The sequence below is a fragment of the Aulonocara stuartgranti genome (assembly GCF_965226115.1).
Source record: "Aulonocara stuartgranti genome assembly, chromosome: 19".
Taxonomy (NCBI): domain Eukaryota; kingdom Metazoa; phylum Chordata; class Actinopteri; order Cichliformes; family Cichlidae; genus Aulonocara; species Aulonocara stuartgranti.
The window spans coordinates 10,974,979-10,991,672 of NC_138955.1; the positions used below are offsets into that span (position 1 = coordinate 10,974,979).

The 16,694-nt window shown below is 38.3% G+C and overlaps 2 protein-coding genes across 7 annotated transcripts in view; both read right to left on the reverse strand.

Moving 5' to 3' along the window:
- Positions 1-423: 423 nt before the first annotated feature.
- slc2a2 (solute carrier family 2 member 2) lies at positions 424-8,596 on the reverse strand. The gene is made up of 12 exons (XM_082515093.1): positions 8,533-8,596; positions 6,501-6,596; positions 5,437-5,633; positions 5,144-5,268; positions 4,815-4,930; positions 4,559-4,721; positions 3,953-4,059; positions 3,561-3,641; positions 3,338-3,442; positions 3,032-3,133; positions 2,408-2,611; positions 424-2,287 (listed from the first exon to the last, which is right to left on the reverse strand). The coding sequence occupies exons 1-12, from the start codon at positions 8,545-8,547 to the stop codon at positions 2,096-2,098; spliced, it is 1,503 nt and encodes a 500-aa protein (XP_082371219.1). The 5' UTR covers positions 8,548-8,596; the 3' UTR covers positions 424-2,095.
- A 540-nt stretch (positions 8,597-9,136) lies between these two features.
- The window catches only part of tnika (TRAF2 and NCK interacting kinase a), a 55,266-nt gene continuing 47,708 nt past the window's right edge, over positions 9,137-16,694 (reverse strand). For 3 of the 6 annotated variants that reach the window (XM_082515603.1, XM_082515600.1, XM_082515598.1), the window contains 6 exons: positions 16,107-16,207; positions 15,729-15,878; positions 14,978-14,995; positions 13,935-14,094; positions 12,684-12,823; positions 9,137-11,977 (listed from right to left, as the gene is read on the reverse strand). In XM_082515603.1, the coding sequence (XP_082371729.1) occupies positions 11,894-11,977; positions 12,684-12,823; positions 13,935-14,094; positions 14,978-14,995; positions 15,729-15,878; positions 16,107-16,207 (653 nt within the window). In that variant the 3' untranslated portion in view covers positions 9,137-11,893. Of the gene's footprint in view, positions 11,978-12,683; positions 12,824-13,934; positions 14,095-14,441; positions 14,473-14,977; positions 14,996-15,728; positions 15,879-16,106; positions 16,208-16,694 lie in introns of those variants that run through there. The other 3 variants (XM_082515599.1, XM_082515601.1, XM_082515602.1) reach the window with 2 other exon arrangements.

Consider the following 16,694-nt stretch of genomic DNA (forward strand, 5'->3'; position numbering starts at 1 on the left):
TTTTCAGAGCTGTTCAGGCTTTTTGAGATGTTTTCTGTCTAATCTGGCCTTCTTGTTTTGTGTTTTGTACACCCTCTGTATTTCTGTTCATGAAGACATCTCTTGAATGTAGACCTTGACAATTATATACCTCCTTGAGAGTGTTCTTGACATGGTTAGATGTTGTGAAGTTGTTTTTTTTTATTCCAAAGATAGAATTTATGATGATCCATGTTATTTGACCCCTTTTCGGGTCTTTTGGTGTTGCTGAGCTAATCAGTGCAGGCAGATAAATTCAGTCCAGGGTTTCCATGATGTCTTCATTTGCCGTTTGTCCATCAGTGAAATGTAATAAAACAGCGAAATGAAAATTGTGATTTAAAATACTTCTTTTATTTTTTCTTGTACAAAGAAAATCAGACAATATATTTTCTTAAAAGCATAACATATATGGCCTGTTAACTTGTAATGTGAACATTAAAATTTATATATATTTCTCTAGGGCAAAGGTTGTTATTGTTGTGGTTAAAGATAAACATAGATAGAGAAAGCACCATCCTGTGTTTCCATGTGTGCATTAACCCATGATGATTTTAATTTACAACACAACAGTGGTGCTTATACAGTGAAGTGATGACACTGACAACTGCAAATTGGTCTTGAATTATTCCCTGGGTGTTGCTGGGGGCTGCGTAAAACAGATTGTGTTTCAGGGTAAGCAGATGTGTCTGAAAGCAAAGTAAATTTCTTCTATTATCAGTTAAACACCCATCTCCAACCATCTGTTCTCTGAACTCCTTGACTCTTTGCATGGAATTTCCAAAGTGAATGGTCTTTTTTGTGTGTTGCTACATACTGTAAACACACAAAGTTCCTCCATTTTTCCGTTTTTCTTTTTTTTTTTTTTTTTTACAGGTGCACTTTGTAAGATGATGCAGAAATTAATAATAATAATTATAATATAAATCTTTATCAGTCTTTAAAATCACATCTAATACGTCACTTCAATCTAAACTGAGTATAAATAAATGTTCTTTCAAATTCACGTAATTTAACATCACAACAGGGACTACACCATGATTAGCTTTCAAAGCACTGATCAGTTTTACAAAGTAAACAAAGGCTTGCACTCACTATTAATATAATCACTGGGTAACTTCATTTGTGTAAGACACATACATGGATATACATACATTATTCTGCAGATTAAAGGTGACATGCTCCTGTAAGTCAATAATATCCGGTGGTGGCAGCTAAACATTCATACAGCATAGTCATACACTGTAATAGTTTGTTGTCTCTTGTGTTTCAAGTTTTAACTTCAGTGCTGTTTCATTAGCTCATTCATTAAGTTTTAAGTTTTTTCATGCTTTAATGCCAATAGCCAGCACTATTTTTTATAACCACTTGGGGGCAGAAGATTAAAGCTGATAAGCTGAGTATTTTACACACTAGCACAAAGAGCAAAATTAGTATTAATTTGAAACCCAGGATGAATTCAAATCCAATATTCATTCTCCTTTTTGCTCTATTTTTTGCTCTCCCCTTGTTCATATGCCGACATCTAGCTCTTTAGCTCCTAAATATGTCAGTATTCATAAGCCAGTCTCTATTCAGTTTTGGTCTTGAGTAGGTAGTTTACATTTAGTTTAAATACTTAAAAATAATAATGTGCAGTGGCTGTAAATATCACTATGAGGATGATAAAAGAGAACCAAAACAGTAGTAAGTATCCTGGAAACTAACGATGCTACACATATAAACTAAGTTTCGTAGAGCTGAGGTGAACTGCAGAGTTGGGTTGTAATTTTCTGTAGTCAGTCATGTCATGTTATTTGTTGTCAGTGTAAAATGATTGTAGCTTCTTTGAAAGTTTCCCTCATATTTTGATAAAATGTAAACCTTTCTCCATGCATAACGGAAACATGACACTTTCCAACATTTCAGCGTTGGTTTTTGTGTAGTTCACAAGCCTTAAAAAATTTCTCTTTAACAAATCAGGTGGTCGTTATAACGCTAAATTGATAAGTGTGTGATAAACGAGCATCTAGGAAATAATATCGAATATACACTTGTATATCATAGAATAAGACTTCAAAAGCAAACAGCTTTTGTTTTAGGCATTTGTGGATGATTTAAGCTCTTGCAGTTCACTATTATCTGTAGGGATCCAACGTCCCTTGTGGAAGATAGCAGCAATCTCTTCAAAGGATTTGCCCTTGGTTTCCGGCACCCGAAAATAAATAAATAGTACGAAGCCAAGAAGCAGCACGGCAAACAGGATGAACACGTAAGAACCCAACCAATCCTGATGAGAAATATTAAAAACACAAATCAGGAATTATTAGTGAAGCTGAGATATGTCAACCTATTTGGGTTCACGAGAAGCACAAGTTTACATTGCCTATGTGTGTCTTTTCCCCCTCACCTGTATATACTGAAAGGTCATGCCTATGATGAAGTTGCAGGTCCAGTTACAGCAGCCAGCTAGAGCAATAGCAGCAGGTCGAGGTCCCTGGCTGAACAGTTCAGCCACTATGAACCACGGAATGGGACCAGGCCCAATCTCAAAGAAACTTACAAAGAGGAAGATAGCTGACATGCTGACGTAGCTCATCCATGAATATTCATTCTGGAGGAAAGAGCACATCAATCAAGAAAAACATTTTTATTCAAATTTATGGACATTAAAAAGGAAAAAATGCGCTTTGAGCACTTTTTGTTACTTTCTGTTCATAGGCGTGTCTCACTGAGTATGCACAAGAAATATAGGAGCTCTCTCTGCAGAACCCAACCTTCCAGCTATTTTTTCTGGCTTTATTCCCGACTCAAAATGACATCTGAACTTAACACATAATAATATTCTATAATTATCTTTAAATGTAATTATGCAATTGCCTGTTTTATACAGTCTTTTTGTTTGCTTTACTTTTAAAATACAGACTGATAAACAAGTTGATCAAGATATCAACAGTGATGTAACTTTTCTGCACTACATAATATGATCAAAGCATTGCAAAAAGACTGAGGGTGTGAATCTGAAGTGACAAACCTGCAATTTGAGGCCCACTGTCATGGCAACAGCACAGCAACACATTCCCCCAAGACCAACCAGAGTTAGGGTGCGTCTGCCAGCCCTGTCCACCAGTGCCACCTGGAACACATATATACATATAAATGTGTGTGTGTGTGTGTGTGTGTGTGTGTGTGTGTGTGTGTGTGTGTGTGTGTGTGTGTGTGTGTGTTTACATGTATGTAACAGTGTGTAGATTGAAGAAACAATACTATGCCAGTACATGGTTCCTGTTTTACATTTTTTGCAAGTTTATGTGTGTTTTGTATTCATATTGCTACTCACAGACACCATAGTGAAGATCATGTTGATGACCCCGACTCCTATAGTGGCATAAACTGGATGACTGACACCAGCTCGAGAGAAGATAGCCGTAGAGTAGTAAAAGATCTTAAAGAGAAAACAAGCAAAGGTTTTCTTGACACTCTGAGTGGTTGCATACTCAGGAAAAGTCACAGGTCTGTAGTCAATTAACTCAGACAGAGTTAAAACTGCTTTTTCCACTCACAGCATTGATGCCAGACAACTGCTGGGAGAGGTGCATCATGAGGGCAACAACCAGCTGTTTTCTGTATACAGAAGAGCAGATCTGGGAGAGAACAGACAAAAGTGAAATATTGTTTTAAAAAAAACAACTTTTTTTTTTGTTGATAAATTTGTGTGAATGGTGTTTTTTTTCTTTGGGGAATTCAGTGGAAATACCAGAATGCTGTATTATACACTCAGAAATATTCTGGTTGCAATATTATTTCTAGTGGCTCAGGCTATTTGAAATACAAAAATAACTGTTTTAAAGCCATAAAACCTGAACTTTTCTTTTGAGGTGCTGCTGAAATATTGACATTTTGTGAAAATGAATGGTAAACGGTGTATAAACAATAAAACTGCACAGACACCTACCAAAGAAAAGATAGAGACTCTGGCCTCTTTGTTTGCCTCTTCTTTTTCCCTTCTCATCTCTTCCAGATCCATAGTTGGATCATACGGCCCCTTTAGACGACACAGACCTGAAACAAATCATAAAATTTTCCAATTCCTTACTTAAATAACTGTTGTAGGACTATAATTTAAAATGTCCTGTACAGTTAAAAACATGCTTTTAAAAATGGCTTTAATATGGGAGGCAAAATGCTGGCGTTAATTGTTTGAGTGTTCCTGGAGAGCAGAAAAGCACTATAAAAGAATCAGTAAATGTGCCAAAAAGTATTGCCAGAGAAAAGTAAAAGCTATTTAGGAATCTTGGAAATTCAGTTATTCGCCATATTGCCAGGAGTTGCCAGTTGGAGACCTATCAAGGTCTCCAAAAATAATAAAAACACTTCCCCGGTGTCCTGTTTTTTGGTCTTTTTGTTTTTGTTATCCTCTATTTTTACTCTTTGTTCTAAGCTAAACAAACCAGCTGCCAACAGTGTGTCTAATACCTCTCATGTGCAATAATTTACCCAAGCGTACTGCCAAAATATACATTTGAAAGTTCCACGATGAGGAGTAAGTTTCTGTACTTACTTTGTCGAGCCTCTTGCTCCTTGCCCAATAGGATGTAAAGGTATCGTGGACTCTCAGGACAAAGAGGCAGCAGAAGGGATTGTAATATTGCTGGAGCTCCAGACAGACCAAGCAACAGGGGCCACATTTTATCATTACCAAGCACAAAATCCAAACCTATTACCTGCATCAACATATACATTTCAGATTATATCCTCCATGTGCTCTTGAGCAAAGATGATGTGCATGTACATGTGCGTGGATGACTGTAGCTCACCTGGCTGATTAGAATGCCAATGACAACAGCGAGCTGGTGTAATGCTCCCAGAGCCCCTCTGTAAGCTTTTGGTGCAATCTCCCCAATGTACATAGGGACTAGCCCAGATGCCAGACCTTAAATATGCATTATAAGTGAAACCATTTAAATGAATACATTTGCAGTTACAGATACGACAGTATAACAAGACTGTTGTTTAATGTCCATGTGCAATTTAGGAACTCTTGTTCATTTAGAAATCCCAGCGCAGTGTTTCCATAAAACCCTTAAACACTGTGATTTCATTATGTGAGTGTTGATTGAAGACTGTAAGATGTTCGTTAATGTACCACAATAGAAACCCATAACAGCGCGGCCTGAGATGACCATGATGTGTGGCTTCCACATCTTACAAAGACCCATCAGCAGTCCAGCTGCTACAGCCAGAACATTGACCATTAACATCCCTTTTACCCTGCAAAACAAGAGAAAGTAAACTGACAGTTTAATACAAAAAATGTTCCTCCCTAAACTTGCTACATCACTCCTGTCGTTAGTCTAATCATTTTCCATACTCTAGCTTTTAGTTTTTTAACCAAATTTGTTTCACTTGTGCCATTTTAATTCATTTTTCTTTTCTTACCTCCCTTTCAGATCACCCACAAATCCAACCAAGAAGGAGGATACCATGCCACCGATGGAGAAGATTGCCACTGACAATGACCAATACATGATCACAGAAGGGTGGTGACCTGGGTCTTCTTCTGTGATGTTTTCTGATGAACCAGCAGCCCTTTCTGTCCACACACCCAGGGACTGGCCATAACTCTTTTCAATGATCTACAATACAGACACAGACATGTTATGAAACAGTACGAGGAAGGCTGCAAACATAGAGATAGACTTGACTCAAAATTTGCTTGCACAAATAAATACAAATATGTTGCATCCAAACGTGAAGTCCTATAGGGAGAAAATCCACCATGAACATCCCTCAGTATACACGGTTTATACAAATGTATAGACAGATTTTGTTTTTTCACCACATTTCATAACAGTGTACAAAGAAGTTTCATCAAAGCACAGACAGTACATTAGTTAATTTTTTCTTCATTCATTTAATCATTTTCTTAACTTTTTGATGTTCATTACAAAGTTGCAATATTGATGATATACTGATAAATATAAAAGTTTTTAAATTTCAAATCTTCTGTAGTGAGGTGGTAGTGGAACCTGGCAGATTCTGGTTCACTATTCGGTGATGTTTTAACTGCTAAAACTATTCAGTTAGATTTAGGAAAAGATTATTGTTCGGTTTCAAATACGCCCACTCAAGCACTAACACTACACTGAAAGTTAAATGTACTGAGCGTGTAGAGGATCTTCCCAAGTGTGTATATGTGTGCTATAGTAATCAGAAGGTCATTTTTATCATCTCTTACAGTCCATGACTAAATTGGACAGAATGTAAACTTGCAACAATGGACAATAAGATTATTTTCAAACTTCACTGTCATTTCATTATTTAAAAATCCTATATCAGTCAATCTCTACTTCCCAGTCATCCAGTCTAGTGCTAAATATAAAGCTTACCTTACCTAACAATGTAATCAAAAAGCACCAAATTGCTACAGAATTTTACATCCCTCTTGTTCACCCTGGCTGGCAGGGACAATTGGGTAGCTTAGTAAGGGTGAAGTAGTCTACCTTTTGGGGTGCGTTGATGACTCCAAGACTGTATCCAAACTGTAGGGATCCCAGAGTGGCTGTGAACACAGCCAGAGCTAGAGTGCCTGTTAGCTGCTGCAGAAGTGAACAGTAATGATGAGTCCACAGAAATTAATAGACGAACAAACACAAGCTGCTTTATTTATAATAAACTCAGTGTTATTTCACAGTAGAAATAAAAATACAGTGCTGTGCGAAGGTCTGGAGCCACCTCTCAGTTCTTTATACAACACTATGGCTAACCCAATAACAGCCAGTTATTGAAACATGCAAATATACATGGAAATACAATCTATAAAGCAAAAATAAAGTTTATACAACTCCAATAAACTTGAAAGTGAATATTTGGTATGACCACCCTTATATAACCCATGTCATAAGCTGTGGTGGACCTCCCCGGAAATGTAATTACATGTCACACTGACAACTACTGTGATTAGCCTATTACGTAGCATCTCAACAGGAGTAACTATCAAGATATAAATTCCCTGATGTCAGGAAATTGCTGAAGGAGATTGTAGAAACTACTGGAATGGATTCAAGAAGAAGGGGGTGGGGGACAAGTGGGGACCCAGGAGGGAAAATGCCCCACCCTTTTATATATTTTTTTATTGTGGCTGGCACCAAGACACAACCACAGGTCAATTAATATACAGATAAGCATGAATGCCAGTGAGAGCACTGGCCACTTACATTGGTTACATAGCAGTCTTTACAGAGATTCACTGCAATCTCAGTCAGCCAAAATATATAATCTCTCCAGCATGTCCTGAGCTTGTAGGTCATACCCAAAAAAGAGGCATTTGGGAGGCATCCTGGTCTGATGCCAATGCCACCTCAGCAGCCGCCTTTCAGTGAAGAGGAATAGCAACTCTACTCTGAGCCTCTCCCACATGACCAAGCTCGACACCCTATGGCTAAGGCTAAGCAAAGACACCCTTCAGAGAAGAGAAAACTCATTCCTGCTGCTTGTATCCACAATTTTATTTTGTTGGTCACTGGCCACAGCTCATGGCCACAGGTGGGAGTAGGACCCTAGATCAACCTATAAAGCTTGAGATTTGCTTTTAAGCTCAGCTCCTTTAACTCAGCTCTCTGTCGAACTCCTGCTCCATTCTCCCCTCACTTGTGAACAAGACTCAGAGATCTTTAAACTACTCAATTTGGGGCAGGAACTCATCTCTGACCCAAAGTGGGCAGTCTACCATTAACCGAGAGCCATGGCTTTGCACTTGGAGGTGCTAATTCCCATTTCCTGCCAGTCACTTCACATTCAGCTCCAAACTGCTTTAACACAAGCTGGATGTAACTTCCTGAATGTTCAAGTTCAAGTTCAATTCAGATTGATGTATATAGCACCACAACACAACAGCAGGCACTTCAAGGCCCTTTGCATTGTAAGGTAAAGAGTGTACAGTAGCAGAGAAAATCTCAAAAACAAATGACCTCCTGTGAAAAAGATGGCAACAGTGGGAATGGAAAATTCAAATTTAAAAGGAAGAAAACTCTGGCAGAACCAGGCTTAGGAAGGGGCAGTCATCTGCCATGACTGGCCAAGGGTGAGGGGAGGAAGACAGCACAAAAGACACATTGTGAAAGAGACCCAGAGAATAATAATTACTAATCTCAGACAGAGTGGTGTTTGAACACCCAGTGATTAAAAAAGGGGAGCGAATGAGAAACATTCAGGCCCCAGCAGCTCAGGCTTTTTGCAGCATAACTAATAAATGCTTTCACACAAAAGTAATTAAACAAGTTTAAGGTCTCTTTGAAGCAGACACATAATTTTAATCACGAGAGTGTCTTAAGCAAGGTAATAATGCAAGCAGGACGCCCTGATGATTAAAAGCCAGTGTCCTCTCATTTAACAGTCTCTAAGCTTTAAGCATCTTTACGCCAACGACACCTGCTTTCAAACACTGCTTTCCATGAACCAGTAAAAGGAGATAGATATGTAGCCATTTATAAAGCGCAAAGAATGTAAAGAATGTACATGTCCAAATACGCTTACCTTTCCCGTCTTCATGCTGGGTCCAAAGTGTCAGGAGTTTAGCAATGATCAAGCAGCATGCCTGATTACACTGTGTCCACTGACTAAAGACAAACACACACATGGCACATGCACATAGATGCACACACATCCCAGGAAGACCTTTTACAAATAAATGAAGCAATAATATTCCTGATTTCAATGCACAAGCCTACATACTACTATAGTATATCATATTTATGGCAAGTATAATGAGACAACGAAGAATTTACGTTGAAAAGTTCTGATCTAAAGATCTTCTGTGTGGTGCTTCCACTTGATTATTATGAAACATGACGTTTATATTGCAATTAAATATGGAATCCAAAGTTAGCATATTGTTGCTAAAAAATGCTTTTCTTGATAGGAGCAATGACATTATCTTTCTCTTCCTCTCACTCTTACACACACACACACACACACACACACACACACACACACACACACACACATTTGCTGTTAATGATATACTTGAGTGCTGGACTGGACAAAGTCTGAGGATCAGACGTGATACGAATGTGCAAACTTGCAAAAAACAACTGACTCTCTCATAAACATGTTTAGAAAGCACACAACTCGAGAAGAGTAATGCTAGTTTCATTTATTTCTCTCTTACAGCATCTCTTTTACAAAACAAATAAATCCCAAAACAGGACATTAGTAATGCTCTTTTAAAATAAAGAAAACAAGAATTAAATTGAATAAAGAATAAAGTGGTTTCGTCTTTGAAAGGAGAAACCTCAGTGTAATGACAGTCAGCATTTTCCAATGAGGGGAGCGAATTAAATGATTAACAAACACCTCAATAATGCCCCATTCCCACATGATCATTAATCAGACACAGAAATGCATGTGTGCACACATACACACACACACACGGAAGACAGTGGTTTCTGCAGCTAAGCTCTTTATTGCTATAATGTTAGAGCCTGCTCCCCCTAACAGAGATCGGTAACCCTAAGTTACAGGTGCACAGTAACAGCTACTACTGTATATGGATGTGTAAAAAATCCTTGAAAATACAACAGAAAACATTCAACAATTTAACAGAAAATAAGAACTTCAATCAGAGGATCATTACTTTGAGAAACATGTCCATTTTTTGTGAACCAGAGAACCAATTTACTGAGAAATCTAAGAGCAAAGTTATTACAAAACAGGAGTCCATCTTTTTAAGCTCTGACTTTAAATTTAAACCATCACCAGGACTATTATATGTGGCAGGTGTGCCAGCTGGTTGCATTTCTGTTAAAGGTGTGAGTTTTAGGTCTTTAGTGGTTTTAATTTACTGCTCATGCAAAGTCTTCATATTTTCATAGTTACAGTAACTGAGTTCTACATGAGCTTCCCGAAGCTTGTCTCCAGGTGGTGGGATGATGACGGTTTTAATGTAAAGCCAAAATCGCCTCAATTTTGACAAGTAAAATCGATTTCATAATTTTGATGATTGAGCTGTGCAAAGTATTTGGACATATATGGCAAAGTTTCGTCATAATTAGTTGCTCCTTTCAAAGAATAATCAAACTCTTAAATTTGTTAATGTACATCTCCATAAGTGGAGAAAAATAACATCGCCAGTCAGTTACGTTAGATAATAACCTTCACAGAGATTAAAAAAAGAACAACCAAAAACAAACCTGTAATGTAACCATATCGGCCAAAAAAAAAGCAGTAATCTTTTGGCCTCTGATTAAGTTTTGCTTACATCATGCTAGGCACTGTACAAACAGTTAGGAGCCAAAAATCAGAAGAACCAACCAAGGAGGAGCATGATTCAAGACGACCCCACAGTTGTTAACAACGAGTGCTTTCACATGCACACAGTATTTGGGATAGTAGCTCATATCCTGTTGAGGCTATGAGCTCTTTATATGCATTGTCATATTTCTGCAGCTAAGCGGCTGTAAGAGTGAACAGCCAAGACACTACTGTGTTCATGGAAACACACAAAACACCCCCCTCCCACCCCAAAATCAGCCATTAATATTGCCTATTTTAAACGTATGGTGTTCAGACACCAACTCATAAACTTCATACTACGAAGATAAAATTATAAATCTGCATGTAAACACACTCAGTGTTGCTTTGATCAGATTAAGGTAAGTTTACACACAAAGACATGAATTACTTTATTCTCGCCGGACATTGATTTCAATGTCCAACTTTGATTGAGATACACAAATTCACACGCACGCATACGTACACACTAAAATACACTCCTGATTTCAGAGACACAGATGTGCTGTACATTTCATCAAACTTCAAAGACTGTCTGACTCAAAACTGTCCCACAGAAAAATAAAAGAACAGAAATAAACAAAAAAAAAAAAAACCCACTCCCATTGCTCGTTTAATATTACAGTATATCTGATGCAGCACCTTCAGAGTTTAAAGACGTAAAAGTGAAGAGATCATCATCACAATGTTGGCGGAAAGGGGTGAGGTGAGGAATGAAAGGAAAACAAAGAAGGGAAGAGACAGGATGGACCAGTGATTTTCATTTTAAAGGGACACAGATATCATCTTTGCATACTGTTAAGACCCACCTGACGGCAGAATGTCTCACCGCATCTCTATCGGTGGCATGCGATCGAACGTTAAATCACAACTCGGTTTTCTCAGAAACCAAAAGATAGTGAGGGGAGGAAGTGGAGGAGGAAGGGAGTGTCAAAGGAGAAAGAAAATCAATCAGGCTGTCTGCTTTCATCGCTGACATTCAAAGAGGATTTGTCATCTCTCAGCTGCTCTCCCTGCACCGTTCTATTAGAAGTATATTTAAATTTAGATTAAATTGTATTCATATATTGCTTCTCCAATCTCTGAGGTGTAGTAGTATTCCACACACAGTGGGTAGGAAGTAAAGAAATTGATGAATATGGGTCTCAAAGGACTGAAAATGAGTTTGAGCTACCAAGATGGACAGGAGTGAAGGGAGGGGGGTTAAGAAAGGTCAAAAGTGTATTTCTACATTTGTCAAACACTTGGATGCACTGGTCAGTTTTGAGGGAATAAAGAGAAAAATTGAGCTACATAAAAAGAAGAGTTGCAGAGAAACAGGGAAGAAGAGATTGTTTGGAAAGTCGGTGGCACCAGTTTGCCAGTCAGCTGGATGGCTTCTGAATGACCCGGTTTAATCTAGAATAACTTCTGTCTTTATTTAGAATTTTTTTTTTTCCACTAAAATAACTTCTTTTTCTCTCTCTCTACACTTTGTTAGCCTCTCCAGTGTTGCAACAGTTCATTTGTGGCATCTCGGTGAGTCGGGTTCACTTGTGAGATGTGTGGTGGGTCAAGGTCGGCTGCCACCAGTGGGAGAGTGAGGCAGAGTGAGTAAGGGGAGACATCACCAGTTCATCATAGAGTTTCTGTTGAGCGTCATGAAGAAAACTTGGCTGCTACCTCCTGAGCGCACGGATGCAAAGAATACCTGGATAAAAAAAACATGAAAAGCATGTGTTCTCAAAAAGCACAATTATTATTAGCAATGATGCAATTGAATTTACTTTTATCAAATAATATGTTAAGTGTACTCGAGACATCACCACCTACAAACTGTGACATATGTATAGGTATGTCCAACCTGCATCTAAAACTCTTTTTCACTAGAAGGGACCACATCCGGAGTTAGGCTAGGCGACATTTATTGAAAGATAAGCATATATCCATATAGACTGAAGAAGGCATTAATGAGGACTGGCAGCAGCTCCTGGGCTGAGCAGATCCACAGTACTAATGAGAAGTGTGGGAAATTAGAAAGGAGAAGGAGATAATAAACTGCCTGGAGTGCAGGGAGGCATATATAAACCATGGGACTGAAAGGGGAGTGTATGAGATATGGTCCCACTCTTGAAATACAGCAGTATTATTCCCAAAACGCTAAAATTATGCGTGGCAGTTCATTCAAACTTTGTTGTTTGGTTATGTTTCGGGTGCACCGTATAATAAACTTAGTTCTTAGAATTCATGTTTTAAAAGCTTCCATATGCAAATGTGGGCTCTGCTCTATCCATACAGAAAAGCACTGCAACCGCAAAGCACTCGAGATAGGTCAAAACTAGAGCAAGCAATGTGAGGTAATTTTACAGTATGTGACTAGTGCCACACTAGTCCAAAGCAGTAAGTCAGCATATTACCTTGTCATTCCGCTCACACAGGAATTTTAGTCTCTGGGCTCTCTTGTGCATAAAAACTCCATCCAGGTGACCCGTTTCTACAGAACGGATCTCTATGGCTTTCTCACCCCAGCCCATAATCTGATTAGAATGAATATAGGCTGAAAAATAGAAAAACATTAAAAAAAATATGTAAAACAGTGTATAATCAGATTTACATACAGTTCATTTCCTTGTATATATAAAAACTCAACAGACCACAGTGTAGAAAGACTTTATAACTTTATTACTTGCATATTTTCTTTTCTTGAAAACTTAACTAGCAAGTTATGCAGTGATGCAATGTTTTACATGTGCTGACCTATTCTTTGTACTTTTTCCACACTGCACAGAAGTAAGAGGTCAGAGGCGACTATTGAGCAGTTCAACTGAAATAAAATATATTTCATGAACAATTCCTCGCCAACATGGCAGTTCTTAAACCTTGCCAGTTGAGCTCACGGGACAGATTTTAATAATCCAGGTAGAACTAGCATTATTGTACTAATGTAACACTACTAGCCACCCCATGATAATACTTTCTACAACACAAGAAAGAAACAGTATTTTTAGAGTCTTTTCTGGAGTTCTCAAACATACAGATGCATGGCAAACACAGCAAGCAACATTAAGTGTCTTATTAGGGTTCTGGGACACCACATACTGTCACAACAGTTTCAATGGGCCTTGACATCAATTCTCCAAGTGGGAAGGAGCATCATGTGGAATATAGGGATGGAACAACTAGCTTGCAAAAATATATATCAACCTTTTGTGTTCAGATGATGGTGGTTAAGAGCTATGTTAAACCGCATAGGTCTACTCAAAACTCAGAACAAGTTTGCATTGGTTTACAGTGGACCTGCCTACTATTACAATTTAACGCAAACCATATCAGTGAACTGCTTCACTATAAGAGCTAGTGGTTCCTATTTATGATTCCTCATTTTTGACAGCCTCTTTCATGGTTGTACTAATGAGTTTTTATGTTTTTAGCACAGTTCTGAGAGACCTCATATCACAACACACACGCATGCACACACATGTAGGAGCTGAAATGCATATTAATATTTCTTTATTTCATATTTTGCTAATTTAATTTAGATCTTTGATCTGGCTATTTCTCTGTACTGCTTTAAGGTCTGGACTGAATTACTCTATAATTACATCAATTTTAACAGAAATCTAGTTTAATCAAAAGCATTAATAAATCCATATGTAGGTGGGGCTTACCAACAGAGGTAGGCATCTCTCCCCACTGTAGCACCACGTCCTTGGTGATTCGACCATAGGTATTGACATAGACACCCTCGTCCTCGTAACACAGCAGCATCTCCATTCCATCAGTCTTTGGCAGCACCACGATGGCATGGGGTGTCACCTGGCTCTGGATCTAATACAGATAAACACACGCAAGCATTTCAGAGGGTTTAATCAAATCTGTCAACTTTAATCATAATCTACATTAGATTAAAATATTATAGAGCTTTCATCACTAGAATTTAAGCTGTGGACTGGCGTGGGTTCATTTTTTTATTTTATTTTATTTATTTTTTTATTTTTTTTGGGGGGGGGGGGTTGGACTATATTCTATAATCCTCAAACAACCTGCTCAAGTATCTGGAGCCTCAGACCATGAAAGTCTTTGGCTTGCTTGAACCTGTATACTTTCCATTTGTGGTGCCTCAGAATACAGTAAGTGTTGTTACTTGTGTCAGCATGCTATTTCATGGTAGTTACCTGAAAGCAGTTTGTGGCAGCCAGATGAACTCTAAGACAACAATTCAGGAGAAAGGCAAGCAGTGAAAAAACTCATCTTACCCCCACAGGAATATGCACATACATTTACAAAGGCACTCAAAACACAAACTAGCTTTCATGTATTAATGAATTCAATTACTGTACACAAGCTATCAAATTGTGGTGGTACTGATCTGTGAAAGTCAAGTGCATACCATCAGGTATGCCCAAAACCTGACTGCAATACAGTCAATGGAAACGCTGTTTGACTGTAATACAAATAATTTTCTTGCATGTCAGCTTTTTTATTTTTTAAGTTTAAATTGTGTGTTCTTGTTCTTGTTGGAAGTAAGTACATGTTTCGAGAGCCTTGTGCTGTCTGCTGTGGGTAAGACAAATTTGTTCACCAGTTTCTGGTTATCTAATATCTACACTAGTGAACTGCATATAGGCACATGTAGCTGCTGTGTATCCACTACAGGGGTTTTACTAAAGAACTATTGATCTAATCTAAAAGGTGGATAGCAGGATGTCACCTTCATCTGTTTGGCACACTGGAGGAGGAAGTTGTCAGGGAAGGAGAGAAAAAAGAAGCATGGGTGAAAGGTTGAAACAGCAAAACATGCCAGTGATTAAGAATATTCGGGTATTTATCCCCATGTACAGTATGCATTACTGCACGGTACAACAGCTCAAGAATAACATGTCTCATCTGTGGTTCATCATGTCTACTAAAATATTGCCAAGAAGTTAAGATTTGGGCTGAACTGTCTTTGACCTGGATTTGCATTAAAGCCTGAGATTTGCATCCACTATGGAACAAACTAATCTGCATGCAAGAACCAGATTTAATTTTTCACTCAAGCATACAAGAGGAAAATTAGTGACTGTCTCCCAACCTTCAAAGAGTGGAGTGGTTAAAATGAACAAGCTGATTTTTGATAGCAATTCTAAAGTCACATTTGGAAGTAGGTGTTCCTTCTTTATGCTCTGTGATAAAAGCAAGCAGTTTACATGAACAACCTGATTTCTTAACAAAGATAATCCAAGTACTATACACCAAGTGAAGCAAACTACAAAAAATGACATTCAATCATCCAAGTAAATTGTATTGCCAGAACCAACATGAGTCAATCCTCATGAAACAACAGATGAGTCAGCGTTGTCTCAAGCGGCAATAAGCAGGTAACGGTTGAAAAAACTTAGGAGTGAGATGTGGATGGTTACAGAAAGAGTCCCATTGATAAAACATGTTTAGACATATTTAGAAAGTAGTCTTGTACTTACATGTGAGGGAATGTATATGTCGTAAGGGTTGCCTGAGTCCACATCAATGACATGGAAGCCCACGCTGGAGCCATAGATGACCTTTAACCTCTGACCTTCTTCTACCGTCAGGTCAACCAGCTGGGGACGATGCTGTAGGTCTGTAAATGACTGAAAGAGAATGACACATAGTCAAGGGAGGCGCGATCAAAGAAACAGAAATAAAATCATAAAGTCAATCCATGAAACTGTAATTTACAAGGCCAGCAGTCATATATAGTATATAAACTTCATATAAATTTATACACATGCTGTGCACGCAGTAGACATGCATTCTACTTATGCGTGTGTCCAGTATGTTTTTGAGCACTGATGTCATTTCAGTTTTTACTTCTTTACCTTAAAGGCCATGAACTTGTGGTAGGGTTTTGGAGCCCAGGCATAGATTTCCACGGAATTTTTCAGAGCAATCACCAGGAACTTGATCCTCTCATATTTGACTGCAAACATGACAAAGACACATTTAAGACAACAAGAAATTAGAAGTGGCCTTACATTGGCCCAGTGTATATAATGAACACTCAGTTTTATTTATTTAGTATCAAGGAACTCTTTATTTAGGTTCGTGCTCCCACAGCATTTGCTGGTTGGGATTTCTTAAGAGACTTATGTTGTTAGATTTTACCTTCTAAGTATTGCTTAATCCTTGTCCCAGCTATTTGCATGGCAGATCTCCCAAATATCTCCTATGCACACCTTTTCTTGGCCATCTGATATGATTCCTGCCAGGTTTCTTGAGAAGATTCTGGCTAAGATCGCACCCTTTGCTTTGGTCTGTTATCAAATTGACTCTTTCATGTAGTTCATAACTTCTTAAAACTCTCACCATAGATACAATGGATTCATTTCCAAGCACTGACTAATTTCTAAAATTCTCAAGAAAGCTCTTGCACATCAGCTCCTTCACCAAGTTGGGGTTTGAGAAAA